Here is a 19624-nt window from a genome sequence, read left to right as displayed (position 1 = left end):
TTAAGCTTTTAAGATAATAAATTAAAATCCTGGTTCATTTAGACTTGGTATATCTCAATATTTGTGTCAACACATGATCTGCTATAAAGATGGTAGAGATCAGACCATTCCTTCTGGTACCTCCACAACATAGGGTTGAAGTTTTTTTAAAAACAAAACGCTCAAAGAAAGTCTAATAAGCATCTCACTCTCTTCAAACTTCACACCCACAAACATTTTTGCTAACACCAGATCTGCATTGAAGATAATATATGTCTGTGAATCGTTTCTGGTACCTCACCCAATGGAATTTATGATTTCGTATAAAACTGAATATAAATGTTCGATTTTCTTGTATTTGAAATATGAAAATGGAATACTTCGATCGACTATATCTGGTACGTCATGCTCATTTTAACATTTTCTAAAAATTATCACCTATATCCTACAAAGTGAAGGAAACAGTCGATATAGTTCAAAACTGGCACGTCGCAATATTCATATCATATTTATTTAGGTCCGATACGAAATGGGCAATATTAGCCCATTCAAGGTCAAGAGTTTGAATATTTATAACGCAAGTCAAAATATAATTAAGTAATCGAAGATAGGCTGAGGGTAAACATCTGTCGGCAAAACCAACTGATATTCTTTAAAGTTTTTTATCCAGGTTTTAATATAGCCTTAATAAAACAGTACCTCCCGATATTCGGTATTTTGATAATTTTAGCGACATTATTCACAGGAATTATTTCAAATTTGGTATTTGAAGTTCCGAATGGATGCTACAGCCTAAGACAGGAAACTGTCCGTGCAGGTCCACGTCTTCGTATAGCCCCCATATAACGGTACCTCCCAATATTCGGTATTTTGATGATTTTAGCGACATTATTTACCGGAACCATTCAAAATTTGGTATTTGAATTTCATAATGGATACTACAGTCTAAGACAGGAAATTGTCTATACAGGTCCACATCTTCGTATAACCCCCCTATAATGGTACCTTTCGATATTCCGTATTTTCATGAATTTAGCGACATTATTCATCGGAATTGTTTTAAATTTGATATTTGAAGTTCCAAGGGGAGAGTTCAGCCTAAGACAGAAAATTGACTGTGTAGGTCTACGTCCCTGTATAGTCCCCATATAACGGTTTCTCCCAATATTCGGTATTTTGATGACTTTTGCGCATTATTAACCGGAATTGCAGGTCCCGGACTTTGTAGTCTTGCAGGTCTTCGTGTAGCTCCGATGTAAGGATAACTCCCTATGTACGGTATTTTGATGATTTTAGCTACATTATTCACCGTTTATTTCAAGTTTCGAATTTAAATATGGTAATGGCTTATGACAACAATCTATTCGGTATTTTTAAGATTTTAACAGAATTTTTAACGTTTTTAATTTTTGAAAATTTTCAAATTCGTTCAAATGCTGGAGGGTATTCAAAGTTCGGCCCGGCCGAACTAACTGCTTTTTTTATCCGATGACCATCCAAAATGGTAGGTATCCCTAAAATCAAACTCCATGAAAAATTCTTCGTCGATTGGTCTATAATTATGGACTGCAGAACAACTGAAAAAATAAAGCATTTTCTTTTTGGTATATTTCTTCTTCTATTCTGAGTTGGGGTTACTCAATGCTCAATTTCGTGAGGATTGGGTCATAATTGCGACCTGTAGCGTGATTACAAATTAACCTGGACAGACGGAGAGACGGACGGACATACATAGCTAGATCGACTCATCTAGGCGATATAGAAGGATCCATGTATACATTCCTAAGTGGAGGCCCAGCATGTGAATATGTGAGAAATTTACAAAATATGCATCTTACACCGACATGGGGCACATATCAAACATTTTTTACAATTTCCAAATAACATCACAACACCCCAATATCTTCCCAAGTTTACTTAAAATATTATCTCCTGACAGAAAGCATATTCATAAAACGCATTAAACATATATCCAGCAGTGAAAAACATTCATTGGTGTCTGTCGGTGAACGAACACGACACGACATGCAAACATATGTGCCTGCAGGCACTTTGACGCTTCTCGACACACACACACACACGCACACACATGTAAACCGTTCAGGTTTAAATATTTACTTGAAACTTCTGGTTGATGGCCCGCAGTATAGCAATTTCCCCGAAATTCTAGCACAAAGTGAACAAACCACCTGACAACAGTTAAAGGCTCACATGACCTCCATTTGAGGTTGTTTGGGTGTTTTTGGCGAATGTCCTTAATACAGTTTTATCCCAAAAAAACAGAAGAAACAAAATAAATACTAAAAGCAACTGGAGCAGTAGGTGGCTGCCAGAAAGAGGCTCTGAGGAGATTGCGACTTATCGTACAAAACGCAAATATAAGTCAACTTACCTTTTGCCTTGGCAACAATTGCGGATGTACTCATTTCTGAGCATGTGCTTAGTTTTGTACGTTGTTGTATGGAATTCTTGGGGTTTTGTTGATTTTGTAGTAGTAGTTGTTGTTGTATTGTTATCTTATTTTTATTTTCCTATAAATGCGTAGGTTCTTCGTTGGTGCTGTCGTCGTCGTCGATGGCAATTTTTAAACCTGAGTTACCTGGAAAAGATAAAGGAAAAATTATTAACAATTAAAATTAATTTGTAATAACCGGAATAATAGGATAAAAATGATTTTATTTTTATAAATTACTTGATTGTTTATTTGGTCTTTTGACATTTCGAAAACAAGTAAAGAAAATTAGAAAATGCTATGCCGACTAAGCCAATAAATTGAGTGGCACAACAATACATGTATTAAAGCTTCAAAATCTACTCTGGGCGAGTTTGACTTTCTACATTGCTAAATTTGCATAGGATCGATGGGAATTAGGTGTTCAATTATTGTTCTATGAAAATATGAAATGAAGTTTTACATGAAGCAAAGAGACGTTAAATAAGAAAATTGTAAAGAAAATCTTTTCCGTTTTATTTTTTCATAGAAACAGCGTCCAGCCCAAGGATATTAAAAACCAGTAAAGAAAGTCTTAAAGTCGAGCGGGGCCGACTTTATGATACCCTACACCACTTTGCTAATTTAGTAGAGCTGCGAGTAACAATTAAAAGTTTTTATGGGAGAATTCAATCATACACCCTATGACTATAATTATAATTTAAAGTTCAAATGACAAAATATGCCGAAGCATTTCTATCTTTATAATTCGGACTTGTATTGCCCATTTGGTGCACAATTAATTTGAAATCGGATACAAATATATATGGGAGCTATATCCAAATCGGAACCGATCTCGATAAAATTTCTGAGCTGTATTTGATATATTTCCCTGAATATCGTTGTTACGAAGTGCATATTACGGCTGTGGGTAACAAATATGACAAATGGGATGAACAGTATATATGGGAGCTATAGCTATATCTGAACCGATCTTCCAAATTTGACATACTAGCTTCTAGACTCAATTCGGTGGTAAGTGCCAAATTTCAACCAATTTGGGCAAATATTATACGTTTAGTGCACAATCCAAAGTAAATCGGACTAAGTTATATCTGGGAGCTATATCCAAATATGAACTGATCTCGATAAAATTTAGCAAATGTATTTCTAAGCTGTATTTGATATATTTCCCCAAATATTGTTGTTACAGAGTGCATATTACGGCTGCGGAGGACAAAAATAACAAATCGGATGAACAATATATATGGGAGCTGTAGCTATATCTGAACTGATTTCGATCAAATTTGGCATACTTATTTTGAGGTCCAATCTGATCGTACGTGCAAAATTCCATACTATTGGGACTGATATTACACGTTTGGCGCAAAGAAAAAGGCAAATCGGACGAAGATATATATGGGAGCTATATCTAAATTTTGACCGATTATTATCAATAGGGTTCGTCCTTGGGCCAAACAAATAATTTGTGCAAAATTTCATCTGGATAGGGCAATAAATGCGAACTGTACTTTGTTTACAAAAATACATGGACAGACGGACGGACGGACGGACCGACGGACATGCATAAATAGACTCAGAATGTGATTTTATGCAGATCATCAAAAGGAACTATGGGTCTATCTCGTTTCCTTTTGCCTGTTACAAACAAATGCACAAAGACATAATACCCTGACCACCTTGTGATGTAGTGTATAAACATGTGTAAAATAATACTTTTTTGAGTGTTATAACAACTTTGTGTGACAAAATGCAATTTTTCAATAATAACTGGGAACATCCAGCAGATTATGAACGTAGAGCTAAACAAGAAGACGCGTGTGTCGCTATGTGAAAAAATATCAACATAGCTCCACCATATGGTACAAATAAGAACTCAAAATGGAAAATTAAGGAAATGTAAAAAAAATACTTAAATCGGATTTATCCTTATAAGGGGACTGTTCCAAAAAGTGGAACGAAACGGCCCATTTATTGTGAAAATGATTCTGGATGTAATCCAAAGATCTCTATCGAATTTCAAAGCTCTATCCTAAATTCCTTAGAATATAGTTAAAATGTATAAGGGTCTTAAAAACATATGGCCTAAAACCCAAAACTCCTTTTTGATATAAAAATGAGTACTACCACATCCACTTGACATTTTCCACAACCCAGACTGGCTATTGATAGTAAAATTATAAGAAAATTGCAGCGAATCGAGGAAAAGTGCTACATGTTATATGTTACTTTCAAAATTCAGAAAAAAAAAATCCGAGGAAAAATAGATAAAAAAGTAACAAGTAAAAAAGCTGTTAGGTCGGGCCGAACATGGATTACTCTCCACCACTTGGAAAGAATTTGCCAGTTCTCAAAAAAAAATCGTTAACAATTTTGTTAAAATCTTAAAAATACCGAATGTAGCCGTTATATTACGGTCCTTACTCCGACGTGGACCTGCATATGCATCTTTTGACAATTCTTGTGAATAATATATTTAAAATCATCAAAACACCGAAAAAAGGTGGTACCATTATATGGGGGATATACGAAGACGTGGACCTGCACAGACTACTTTCTGACTTAGACTGTAGTATCCATTACGAACTTCAAATACCAAATTAGAAACATTTCCGGTGAATAATGTTGTTAATATCATCAAAACACCGAATATAGGGAGGTATCGTTATATGGGGACTATGCGAAGACGTGGAAATGCACAGACAATTTTCTGTCTTACGAACTTCAAATACCAAATTTGAAACACTTCTTGTGAATAATGTTGCTAAAATCATCAGAATACCAAAAATAGTTAGGTACTATAATATGGGGCTATACGAAGCCCTGGACCTGCACAGACAATTTTCTGTCATAGGCTGCAGTATCCATTGCGCAAATTTTAAACACCGAATTTGAAACAATTCTTTTTTACTTTACTAGACATTTCAAAACTTCGACACACGTGTCCTCTGTTTTTTGCTGTACTATAATAATATGCTGGATTTTCCTGGATTGTGGTGCACACTGTACCGCCCTACTTCCAATTTTTCTGTCCAAAACTAATTCCTCATATGTCTCCATATGTACAGGATGAGATAAAAAAACTACAACAAATTTATTGAATAAAAGCAAAAAATGTCGGAAATAGCCTCAAATTTGGAATAAGTTAAGATTTGTTCGAATTGGTCACATCTGGCACGAATTATGGCCTTCAAACGGCCAATGAAACCGTCACATGCTGCCCGAATGTTGCTCTGCGGTATTTTAGCCCATTACCGGCGAAGCGCTTGCTTGAGATGATCGACACTTGGATATTTTTTAGTGCCAACCTTGCTTTCCAAAATACTCCAGACAAAATCATCTAGCGGATTGGTATCCTGAGATTTTGGTGGCCATTGTGCGCTGGAAATGAAGAGAGCAACCTCATTTTGTAACCATTCTTGGCTTTTATACACCCTCCAGAATATTTTCGCAGTAATATTCGGCACTTATTCTAAAGCCACGGTCGATTAATACAAGCGGATGGCCGCCAACAGAAGGTGGACATTTTCAGCTGACCTTTTTGTCAAGTAAAAACTATAATTTTGTTTGTTCGCAAACTGCTGGACAACGAATGTTTTCTCATCGGAGAAACCCAAATTCGGGCGTTCACCACTTTCGGCCAAGCGAATCAACTCTATAGCTCTTTTGAGTCTATTGTCTTTCTGTTGCGGTGTAAGTTCTTGCACTTTTTTGGAATTTCAATGGCTTTACCCCGAGCTCATTTTTCAATATTTGCCGAATCGAATGTTGCGATATGTTCAGCTCACGAATAATTTTTCGGCCACTGCGACACGGGTTTCGATCAAGTCGCTTCTTTACTTTTCGAACCTTTTCCACTACTATAGCTGTTTTCTTCCGGCCACTTCCTTGACGTCGGGCTACGCTACCACGGTAAAGAGCGATGTTACGAGACACAAACGACTTATCCACATTTAAATGCTGAAGTGCCCTAACGATAGCCACTTTTGGTTTTTCAGCCAAATATAAAGAAATCAAACTATCACGCTTGAATTCCATCACAAATAACTTTTTTTCTTGAAAATTCTCACCAAAATGCTTTTGTACGCTTGTAAACAATATAATGAGTTGTCACTGGAATAATTTTAACAGCTGTCGGACAAGTGGCTTAGAAATGACAGCAATCTGAAATTGGTTGCAGCTTTTTAATCGAGCCGCCTAACCAATCAAAATCGACTGGTGGTGTGCAGCCTTAATGAAGTCAAGGATAATGGACCTCGGCAATTATAGACGCATTTAAAACATGTAATTTCCGAATGGTGTAGTGTACTAAAAGTTTAGCACGGCCAGTTTGAGTTAGCAACTTATATTTACGAATGTAAATGTAAAGTAATATAATTCAAACCATGATCTTGCACACAATTTGGCGCCGATAATAGATTTGTTGCACTCTTTGAGTAAGTTAGCGGTATGTTGCGCATACGTGTTGTGGGCTGATACAACAATAATTATACGCCCAAATGTTCAAAGATATTTATGCCCTACAACACTATGTGTTGGGGGTATTATAAGTTTGATTGGACCATAAATTATGTAACATCTCGAAATATTGGTATCCCACATAGGAAAGTATATATGGATCTTCCTATCTCGCCGAGCTGAGTCGATCTAGCTATGTATGTCCGTCCGTCCGTCTGTTCATGTTAATTTGTAATCACTCTACAGGGAGGTGGAGTTATAGTCAGAATAGAAGTCTATTGCATTTGAAGATTATCGCAAAATATTTATGGGTTAAAATGGACCAAAAACTGAAAGTTTTCCTAATTGCAGCCGTTATAAAGGTCACAAATAGAAAGCAAGGGACACGAAATCTCGCATGAATTTGGGACAGCTGGTAGAACGGACCACTACTTTTGTGTGAAAAACTACCAACATTTCCATTCTACTGAAACGCTGAAAATAACTTACAGGAAAAATGCAAAATACACAAAAGCGAACTTCTGGCTTTTTTATGCTGATTTGGTTGACGAATATAGCCAAATATCGTAGACAAGCTAATCACATAGATGAGACTGAATTTAGAGATACAGAGAAGCCTCTTCTTTTTGGAGATGATCGCAAAGTATTTAGGGGTTCAAATAAACCTGATCACACAATTGAAACCAATCGACACGGAATTTTGCCTGAGATGAGAGTTAAGGACATCGAAGAAGTCTAACATTTTGGATGACCATTGGATTATACTTAGCTGTAAATGTACCACAACAACTAACAACTCGACGGAGTGCGTAAATATTGGGCAAATTACCCTGGTCAAAAAGCTAAAGGTAATATTTAGGTAATGCTCTATGACATAATTTCAAATGCGAATTCCTCCAAAATGGATTTGGACATAAGGTGGCTTTTAACGACCACAACCTTTGCTTACTTGTTACTAATAAAGAATTACCCGAAAAAAAAATTTCCACAACAAACTATTTCTTCTATTTTCTCTCTCCTCCAAACAGAGAATTTCTAAATTATGTTTGGACTAAATTATATATTTTCCAAAAAAATCAGCATTTTAGGTATTCCTATTAAAAAATATATTCAACAATTTTATTTTTTAAAGTTTTTGACTGCAAGGCATCATAGCCTCTTTCACTATTATCACCAACAATTACCAACAAACGAAATTATCTGCTTCGAACTCTAAACGGAAATTTTACAAATTCCACCTACATACATATGACTGTGTGTTTGAGTATCTCCTTAAATATGTAATTTCTCTCATTATGCGGGACCCGAAAATATGCTTAAGCACTTAATGATGATAATAAAAATTTTGCTCCAACAGCTATCATTTTAATCGAGCGCCTGCAAACATATTCTAGACATTGTTCTCTCATTCTCCACATGTGCTAGTGGAAAGTGTAAAAAAAACAACACACTTGTAACAAACACATTGAAGCATGTAGGTTCTCACCAATATCATTATGCCGGCAGCTATAAATGCATTACATAGTCGAAAATGTAAAAGGGATGCCAAATATGTTGAGATTTTTGTTGTTCCATTACCCATTTGTTTTGAGGCATTGTTGGGAAAAAAAGTTTTGTTTGTTTCCAGATATGCAACTTTTCCGTTGCTAGTTTTTTTTCCTTGCTTTCCCCTCTTGGTGTTTTTGTTGTTAGCCAACATTTGGCTCAAAAGCGACAAAACAAATATAATCATGACACTCATCAACTTATAAAAATGAGGTCACCATCCCACTTTTTGTTTTGCTTTTTTGTCACAAACAAACACAAACACACACACGAAATTTATTCATGCCCGCACATGCATCTCGGATTTTATGTTTATAGCTGGTATTCATGAGGTAACCTAAAAAAATTGGGATAACAACTTTTGATTTCAAAAGATAAGCTGCAGAGGAGGAAAGGATGTTAAAGTTTCTTTTTTTCCACTGTTTTCCTAATAGACTTATGGAAATGGATTTTTCTTGTGTGTCCTCCATTAGCTGAGAAAAAGGAGGAAGGAAATAAGGCTTGAAACTATTAAATGTGTATATCATTATTTATTAATGAGTTGATGGGGTTGGGTTATAAAAGGACTATAAATTTGGGTAGGGGTAAAATGTGTTGGAACGCTTTTAAAGCAGTAATAAAAATATTAAGCCTCCTTATGATGAATATTAGCAGGGGACTTTTTTCTTAGTTTTAACTAAACTTCGTGTCCTTCAGAGGACGAAATTGAAAAAAAAAATGTACGGTACAACGCTTATATTTCGCGCGCAACAAAAATTTAAAATAATATAGATTTCCTGTTAAATTTCTTAACATCTATGCTTCTTTGAGCCATTCTTTGGACTTAAATTTATCAAACAAAGCGAACATTAAAATTAACATCTTTTATTATATACATGTAAATCAAAGCTATTTCGAATTGGGAAGAGTCAAACTGCCGAATTGCAGTCAGTCCCCTTAAAAATCGGAATTGAAAACTTCGTGGCACCGAATATCTGGAGGTACGGCTATGTGGGGGCTATATCAAATATTGTACCCACACTGAACTTTTTCTACAGGAAGGGTTTAAATACATTTTAAAATTATCTATGTCTTTGTCTAAAACCTTGGGGCTGCTTTATATCCGAAGGTAGCATTAGATGGAGGCTAATTAAAATGGAGCACCAATATTTAATTGAAGAAATTTACATACATATCAAATTACAGCTTTTTCGTCTGGTATAAATATTTAAAAATCGAAAATCTGGAAGTATCATTACATGGGGACTGAAACTTAATGTGGACAATAAAAATTTAGCCAAATTTCAAAGTTCTACGTAAAATGATGTGACTCCTATCTAAATTTAAACAGATGGAAGAACGAATTTATAAATTAATTTTAATTTTCCGAAAACTGCCCTGTTTCTTTTTTAATTTGTTTTTTATATTCTCAGCCATTCTCAGAGGGTATACATCATTTGATATGGCCAAACTGTGCTTCATCGAATTTACAGTTTTTGACTCTAGGTCTCTTTGAGCCAAATTTGTGTCTGGGATCCATATGATCCTAACTTGGCCCATCGTCATTTTAATATTAAACTTAGGTCCAGTTTGGATATGGACAATATCGGAACACTCTTTCTAGAACCTACCCACAAAAGGTCAGAATAATCAATTCTCTTCATCCCCACCGATATAATCCCCATTAAAATTACGGGAGTAGGGATTGGGTCCAACAAAAAATTAGTCAAAATCCCCAAACCGAAAGCGGACATAAACTGGTGTGTGCAAAAAAAAAAATAGATATTTTCCTTTGGGCATGTCCGGCTAATGCTAACTCTTGAGACTTTTTACGCTGTGTATTCGGGACATACATACACAGCCCAGCTATGTAGTAAACTTAGGTTTGCGTTAGCTGGGCTGTAAAGTAAAGGATGAGATAAAAAACCTGCAACCAATTTCAGACTGCTGTCATTTCTAAGCCACTCGTCCGACAGCTGTTAAAATTATTCCACTGGCAGCGCATTATATTATTTTCAAGCGTACAAAAGCATTTTGGTGAGAATTTTCAGAAAAAAAGTTATTGGTGATGGAATTTAAGCGTGATAGTGTGATTTCTTTATATTTGGCTGGAGAACCACAAGTGACTATCGTTAGAGCACTCCAGCATTTAAATGTGAATAAATCCTTTGAGTCTCGTACCATCGTTCGTTACCGTGATGCTGGTAGCGTAGCCCGACCTGAAGGAAGTGGATGGAAGAAAACATCAACATCAACAGAAAATGTTCGAAAAGTAAAGAAGCGACTTGATCGAAACCCGCGTCGCAGTGATCGAAAAATGAATCGTGAGCTGAATAAATCGCAATATTCCATTCGGCAAATATTGAAAAATGAGGTCGGGGTAAAGCCATTGAAATTTCATAAAGTGCAAGAACTTACACCGCAACTGCAAGAAAATTGATTAAAACGAGCTAAAGAGCTGCTTCGTTTGGCCAAAAGTGGTGAACTGGCAAATTTGCTTTTCTCCGATGAGAAAACCTCGTTGTCCAGAAGTTCGTAAACAAACAAAATTATTGTGTTTACTTGCCGAAGAGGTCAGCTGAAAATGTGCACCTTCGGTTGGTTACCAGAACTCAAGCGCAGTCCATGGTGATGGTGTGGGCCGCCATAACAGCCGATGGTCGCTCTGCGCTCGTATTAATCGACCGCAGCATCAGAATGAATGCCGAATATTATCTCGAAAATATTCTGGAGGTTGTATTAAAGCCTTAGGCACGCAAACATTTTGGCCGCAGACCTTGGACATTCCAACAGGACTCATCACCATCGCACTCAGCACGCGCCACCCGTTAATGGTTACAAAATTAGGTTCCTCGCTTCATTTCCAGCGACAAATAGCCACCAAAATCTCCGGATACCAATCCGTTGACTATTGTGTCTGGAGTATTTTGGAAAGCAAGATTGGCACTAAAAATACCAATGTGTCGATCACCTTAATGGGTCAAAATACCGCAGAGCAACATTCGGGCAGCGTGTGACGGTTTCATTGGCCGTTTGAAGGCTATGATTGGTGCCAAAGGTGACAAATTCGAACAAATCTAAACTTACTCTAAAATTTAATGATATTTCCGACATTTTTGGTTTCATTCAATAAAACTAAAAAGAAATGTAAAAACTATGGCGTTTGACTTTGTTGCAGTTTTTTATCTCACCCTATAAACCTCGTAATGGATACAACACCCTATGCCAAAAAATTACATATGCAGGCCCACGACTTCGTATAGACATTGCTCATCAGCATTGTTTCACATCTCGTATTTGATGTTCGTAATGGATACTACAACCTAGGACAGAACATTGTCTTTTCAAGTCCACGCCTTCGTATACCCCACATATAACGTTACCTCCCTTTATTCTGTATTTTGATGATATAAAGGGCATTATCAACCGGAATTGTTTCAAATTTCGCATTTGAAGTTCGGAATCGGCACTACAGCCAATACCAAAAAATTGTTTGCAGGTCTTCGTCTTCGTATAGCCTTCATATAACGGTTTTCTTTTTGCCGGTAATTCTCGACGATTTTTTGTAATTTTTTTTCAGATTTCTTCCAAATGTTGGAGGATATTAAAAGTTTGTCCAGCGGAACTTAGGTGCTTTTTTACTTGTTTGTATTTGTGATTATAAATAAATTCCATTATAGAAAATATACACTCCTTCCTGTTTTTAACAACGAAATCTTTTAGCCCAGAGGCCACTGTATTGTTTTTGCAACTACTTATTTCGCACTATTTCCTCCCCCTCAATATTTCCTCAAACACAAATTGAGCAATAGTTATTATTGTTATTGTCTCCTTGTTGACTTTTCAGACATTAAAACGTAATTTCAAACTTACGACAAGACTTTTAACCCCTTCAGAAGACACCAGCGAGTTCATGTTACCCATAACATTGGAATCCTTTGAATATGTTATATGTCTCCTTCACCTCCTGTCATTGTATGTGGATCAAATACTCATATCTTCATTACAACACGTTCCATGTTGCCTTTATGTTTGTCGTTGTCGCTCTCAAGTTTCTTGCCATCAAAGGATGGCTGGCTGGCTATTAACGTTTTTATGATTTCTTTGTTTTTCAAACTCATTTCCAGTTAAAAATTTGTGTGAAAATGTCGCCAGAAGTTATGTACTCAGAATGTAAACAAAATGTCTAATGTGTGTAAATTGGAGGCTGGCTAGATGGTTGGGTGGGAGGGTGTCTGTGTGTATTTACTCACACGCACACACACACACTCATACAAACACGTATTAATTTACACTTTTTTCTATGAATGGGTGTTTGGTTATTTGCATGAAATTGTTGTTTTTGTTGTTGTATTTTGTTTATTTTTTAATATTTTTTTTAGTGTCACTTGGAATATTTGTCCGTCCAATCGCTCCTTTCCTCTACCCCTTGATATAATGTTTGTTTTCATGCTCTCCTTAGTCCTCATTTATTACTTATGACTCCATTAACCATTCATATGCCGCTTCTGCTGCTCTCAAGCAATATTTGCTTTCGTCTTTCTGCCAGCAAGCTAGCTGGCTGAATGGCTGGTTAGTTGGCGGGCTGTTTGTCTGACTGGCTCAACTGTTGATGATGACGATGTTGATGATTTGGTCGTTAGTAAGGGTGCTGTTGCTGTTGTTATTATTGTTACTGCCGGTTTGTTTTTTATTGTTTTATTTTGATGCCTTCATTTGTTTTTAACATCTCACTTTACATCCATTTGGTATTTGTTGTTGTTGTTTATATTTTTGTTTCTGGCCATACTTAGTTTGCCATTAGGGAGACGACTATTGTTTGTCTGGCCTGGCAGCTTGTCAGCAAGTGAGTGTATAGTAGTGTTGTTGTTGCTTGCCATTTCTCAATCTAACACCCCTCCCCTCCCTCCGCACTTTTATTGTTTACATTGAGTCCTTTCCAAAGGAAAACTTTTGCGTGTTGTTCATAGAGATAGGTGCGGGTGTTCAAAGGTGTCTGTGTGTGGGTGTACATCATTCTTGTGGTATGTCTTCCATACACACACGCATATTTTTATGTATGTGTGTGTTGGTAAATATTTTGACATTTGATGACTTGTGTCATTTGTGTAGTCAACTTTCTGATTGCTGTTCTTGTTCTTCTTCTTGTTGTTGTTATTGTTGCTTTAATATTTCATTGTCTTCTTATTACACTTATTATTTTCTACTTGACTTGTGGCGTTTGAATGAATGCCATTGTCGAAGTGAGTGTGTATGGATGTGTGCGTGTGGCGATTGACTCGGCGAGTGAGTGAGTGAGCGAGCCAATTGTGTATGGGAAAATATGTTAGTGATTTGTGCAAAGTTATGACAAGACAATAATTGTCACTGTTCCCATCAAGGACGGAGGATGGCAGGTTGTCTTTGCTTGAGGCAAGGTGTGTTTTTGTGTAATATAAATTAAATAAAACATAATTTAATTAGTTGATTTTAAACGCATGGAAAATATATAGAGGGAATGCCAATTTAGTCTATCGAAGAAGTCGGTGCTCCATAAATATGGTTTTGCTTAGATTATGTAAAATATTTATTAATATTTTAAATGTTTAAAATTCGTGGTTTAAGCTTGTTTTTAAATAATCGAATTAATTAAATTACATCATATTGTAAGCGTATTATTAGTTCGATTGGGAAAAACTTTGTAACATCAAATATTGGTCCTAGGGCCACCATGTCCGTCTGTCTGTCCTTCTGTATGTTGAAATTATTTGACGTAGAGCTTCAAAATTTGACAGAACAATATGTATATATATTTGAAACTTGGCGAGTTTTAATATTTCTAAGAAATTTAAACAATATACATATGCAAACGTCAAAATTTTAAATAATCACAACTCTCAACTCTTCCTTCCCATCCCTTACAAATGGTCAGTATTTTGGGAAAATCATAAATTTCATAACATGCGAAATTAGTGCGAAATTTAACCGTCTTAATATGTTAGAAAACATTGGCCAATGCTTAAAGGACTTGATTTAAAGTATTCTGAATTTTTTATAATGTTTGTTAAACATTTCTAAGTCCAAATTTTGTTTAATCAAAAATATTGATGCATAAAAATATCGTAGATTTTTAAAAATATTTCCCAGATTTTCAAGCAATATAAAAATAATAGATTTTTTATACCCTACAACACTATGTGTTGAGGGTATTATAAGTTTGATTGGGCCAAAAATTATGTAACACCACGAAATATTGATTTCCCACATAGGAAAGTATATATGGATCTTCCTATCTCGCCGAGCTGAGTCGATCTAGCTATGTATGTCCGTCCGTCCGTCTGTCCGTCTGTCCATGTTAATTTGTAATCACTCTACAGGTCGCAATTATGGCCCGATCTTCACGAAATTTAAAATGTAGGTGGGGTTAAGGTCAGAATAGAACCCTATTTTTTTTGGAGAGGATTGCATAATATTTAGGGGTTGAAATGGACCAAAAACTGAAAAATTTGCTGATTTTGCAGTTGCTCTACAGGTCACAATTATAGACCAATCGAATTTCGCATGTAGCTAGAGTTTAGGGCGGGGAAGAAGCTTACCAATTTGGGTGGTCATCGGATAATATTTAGCGGGTAAAATAGACCATATCTTTTGTGTTGAAAAAAATTCAACATATTTCATTAAACCGCGAATATTTTAAATCCCAGCGAAATCACAAAGCCATCACAAGGTTACTTCTGACCTTTACATTGATGTTATTATCCAACAAATCGGATATATAGCAAAATATGTGCGATATATATGTCTGTCAAAGGAGATATGCTTGAAAGATCTCTTATATGTCGAGAACGGCTGAACTGATTTCGACAGTTCTCATTAATTCAGAATGGCCTCTTGGCAGGAAAGAAAAAACGACTAAAAAAATCGCATAAAAATATCTCTCTAAAGATGAAAATATTCATTTTGTAAAATTTTCTCATATTTTTTCATTTTTGTCATATATTTGGCATATTTTCATTTTGAATTAAACATTTGGTAATATTTCTACAGCTAACAAAACTAAGTAGTTAGGATATCAGGATATCATATACAGATCTCATTTATGGCCCGATCCTTACGAAATTTTGCATGGGGATAAGATGAGGGTCAGAATAGAAGCCTACTCTTTTTGGAGATGATCGCCATATATTTAGGGGTTGAAATGGACCAAAAAACTGCAAAATTGTCGGCAGGTCGTAATTATCGCCCGATCCTCACGCACATTTGAATGGGGGCTACCGCACATTGCAAAAGCCAAGCATTTTCGGATGGCCATCCAAAAATATTCAATGTGTGAAATAGTTTGCCAACTTTTGTAGGCAAAATACGAAAATGTCCATTCCAGTGTCTTTTTGGAGAATTCACAAATACAGGAAAGACACACTTCCGACTATTTCGTTAACGCTGATTTCGTTGAAGAATATAGTCAAATGTCTGTATCTCATATAGATGCGTTTCAGTCAAAAACCAATAATAAATGTTAATCTTTTGCCACTTTTGAAAAGGTTATAAGTCTTTGGGAAATATTGGTTCCAGATCTAGGAAGACCATTTACGTGCAACATCTACCAATAAATTGGAAATGAGCAAATTAGTTAAAGTTTCTATTATTCGAAAATTAGAGAACGAAACCTGATGGTTTTCTTTTATTATTTGTCACAATATCTTGTGGAATTCTGTCGAGTATTTCGCCTATATAAACTGTATGGTTTATTATAGTGTTGTAGGGTATTCAACGGTCGGCCCCGCTCGACTGTAGCCTTGGCTTACTTGTTTAATATTTTTTTTGTTGTCACTTGGAATATTTGTCCGTCCAATCGCTCCTTTTCTCTACCCCTTGTTATAATGTTTGTTTTCATGCTCTCCTTAGCCCTCATTTATTACTTATGACTCCATTAACCATTCATATGCCGCTTCTGCTGCTCTCAAGCAATATTTGCTTTCGTCTTTCTGCCAGCAAGCTAGCTGGCTGAATGGCTGGTTAGTTGGCGGGCTGTTTGTCTGACTGGCTCAACTGTTGATGATGACGATGTTGATGATTTGGTCGTTAGTAAGGGTGCTGTTGCTGTTGTTATTATTGTTACTGCCGGTTTGTTTTTTATTGTTTTATTTTGATGCCTTCATTTGTTTTTAACATCTCACTTTACATCCATTTGGTATTTGTTGTTGTTGTTTATATTTTTGTTTCTGGCCATACTTAGTTTGCCATTAGGGAGACGACTATTGTTTGTCTGGCCTGGCAGCTTGTCAGCAAGTGAGTGTATAGTAGTGTTGTTGTTGCTTGCCATTTCTCAATCTAACACCCCTCCCCTCCCTCCGCACTTTTATTGTTTACATTGAGTCCTTTCCAAAGGAAAACTTTTGCGTGTTGTTCATAGAGATAGGTGCGGGTGTTCAAAGGTGTCTGTGTGTGGGTGTACATCATTCTTGTGGTATGTCTTCCATACACACACGCATATTTTTATGTATGTGTGTGTTGGTAAATATTTTGACATTTGATGACTTGTGTCATTTGTGTAGTCAACTTTCTGATTGCTGTTCTTGTTCTTCTTCTTGTTGTTGTTATTGTTGCTTTAATATTTCATTGTCTTCTTATTACACTTATTATTTTCTACTTGACTTGTGGCGTTTGAATGAATGCCATTGTCGAAGTGAGTGTGTATGGATGTGTACGTGTGGCGATTGACTCGGCGAGTGAGTGAGTGAGCCAGCCAATTGTGTATGGGAAAATATGTTAGTGATTTGTGCAAAGTTATGACAAGACAATAATTGTCACTGTTCCGATCAAGGACGGTGGATGGCAGGTTGTTATAGCTGGAGGCAAGTTGTGTTTAAATAAAACATAATTTAATTAGTTGATTTTAAACCCATGGAAAATATATAGAGGGAATGCCAATTTAGTCTATCGAAGAAGTCGGTCCTCCATAAATATAGTTTTGCTTAGATTATGTAAAATATTTATTAATATTTTAAACGTTTAAAATTCGCGGTTTAAGCTTGTTTTAAATATACATCATAATGTAAGTAAGTATTGATAGTTCGATTGGGAAAAACTTTGTAACACAAAATATTGGTCCTAGGGCCACCATGTCCGTCTGTCTGTCTGTCTGTCCGTCTGTATGTTGAAATTACGATACCGTCCACAATATCTGACGTAGAGCTTCAAAATTTGACAGAACAATATGTATATATATTTGAAACTTGGCGAGTTTTAATATTTGTAAGAAATTTAAACAATATATATATGCAAACGTCAAAATTTTATATAATCACAACTCTCAACTCTTCCTTCCCATCCCTTACAAATGGTCAATATTTTGGGAAAATCATAAATTTCATAACATGCCAAATTAGTGCGAAATTAAACCGTCTTAATATGTTAGAAAACATTGGCCAATGCTTAAAGGACTTGATTTAAAGTATTCTGAATTTTTTATAATGTTTGTTAAACATTTCTAAGTCCAAATTTTGTTTAATCCAAAATTTGATGCCCAAAAATATCGTAGTTTTTTAAAAATATTTCCCAGATTTTCAAGCAATACAAAAATAATAGATTTTTTATCAATATTATTAGAGGTCTTACTGGACAAAAATCGTGTTTTTTTTATTTTTTTTTGGAATATTTGTAAGGCATTCCCGGCAAATTAGGGAGTTTTTAAGGCTTTTCCTACTTTTTATAAGCAAAAATTAGTTAGGAACTTCCTACGGCCCAAGTTATTGAAGAATTTTATGGTGAAAATGTCGTAAACTCTTTAGGCAAAATATATCCTAGCAAATAATCTGCAATTTATAAATAGATCAAAATGCATGATGGTTCCATATCATTACCTTTAATTGAGAATATACAGGATGAGATAAAAACCTGCAACAATGTCAAACGTCATAATTTTTCCTTTTTTGCTTTTAATTTTATTGAATGAAAGCAAAAAAATGGCGGAAATAGCATCAAATTTTAGAATAAGTTTAGATTTGTTCGAATTGGACATCTTTGGCACGAATCATAGCCTTCAAACGGCCAATGAAACCGTCACACGCTGCCTGAATGTTGCTCTGCGGTATTTTGGCCCATTGATCGGCACTTTGGTATTTTTTAGTGCCAACCTTGCTTGGTATCCGGTATCCGGAGATTTTGGTGCGCATTCTTCGCTAGAAATTAAGCAAGGAACCTCATTTTGTTACCATTCTTGGGTGGCGCGTGCTGAGTGCGATGGTGCAGAGTCCTGTTGGAATGTCCAAGGTCTGCGTGCCCAAGGCTTTTATTCTGATGTCCCGGTCAATTAATACGAGCAGAGAGCGACCATCGGCTGTTATGGCGGCCCACGCCATCACCATGGCCGGCGCTTGAGTTCTTTTGGCCAATCGGAGGTGCACATTTTCAGCAGAACTCTTTGTCAAGTAAGCACGACCATTTTGTATGTTTACAAACTGCTGGACAACGAATGTTTTCTTATCGGAGAAAACAAAATTCGGCAGTTCACCACTTTCGGCCAAGCGAAGCAACTCTTTACCTCTTTTGAGTCCATTTTCTTTCTGTTGCGGTGTAAGTTCTTGCACTTTTTGGAATTTCAATGGCTTTACCCAGAGCTCATTTTTCAATATTTGCCGAATGGAATATTCCGATATGTTCAGATCATGAGCCATTTTTCGGCCACTGCGACGCTGTTTTCGGTCATGTCGCTTCTTTACTGTTCGAATCATTTCTGCTAATGTTGCTGTTTTCTTTCGTCCACTTCCTTGACGTCGGCTTACGCTACCAGTATCATGGTAACGAGCGATGGTGCGAGACACAAACGATTTATTCACATTTAAATGCTGGAGTGCTCTAACGATAGTCACTTGTGGTTTTCCAGCCAAATATAAAGAAATCACACTATCACGCTTAAATTCAATCACGAATAACTTTTTTTCTGGAAAATTCTCACCAAAATGCTTTTGTACGCTTGTAAACAATATAATGAGCTATCACTGGAATAATTTTAACAGCTGTCGGATGAGTGGTTTCGAAATGACAACAGTCTGAAATTGGTTTTTTCATCTCACCCTCCATATATATGTATGTCGGAAAAACTTTTTTTCTAACCGTCTCTGATCTTGATCTAATTTTTATAAAAATATTACGAAGCGATTGATCTGCGCTAACTCCAATACTATTTTTGAAAGTTAACATGCACACCCGCCAGGCTGGAAGGAAATTGGT

At 36.1% G+C, this 19624-nt stretch overlaps 1 protein-coding gene across 1 annotated transcript in view; it reads right to left on the bottom strand.

Annotated features, from left to right (window-relative positions):
* The window catches only part of LOC101892598 (cell adhesion molecule Dscam2), a 256452-nt gene that overhangs the window by 199812 nt on the left and 37016 nt on the right, over positions 1 to 19624 (bottom strand). The window contains exon 2 of the mRNA XM_059121268.1: positions 2372 to 2578. Coding sequence (XP_058977251.1) covers positions 2372 to 2405 — 34 coding nt within the window. The 5' untranslated portion in view covers positions 2406 to 2578. The remainder of the gene's footprint in view (positions 1 to 2371; positions 2579 to 19624) is intronic.

This window comes from Musca domestica, unplaced genomic scaffold, assembly GCF_030504385.1.
Source record: "Musca domestica strain aabys unplaced genomic scaffold, Musca_domestica.polishedcontigs.V.1.1 1, whole genome shotgun sequence".
NCBI lineage: Eukaryota > Metazoa > Arthropoda > Insecta > Diptera > Muscidae > Musca > Musca domestica.
The sequence above is the reverse complement of the archived record's forward strand: the minus strand, read 5'-3'. Positions and strand labels throughout refer to the sequence as shown.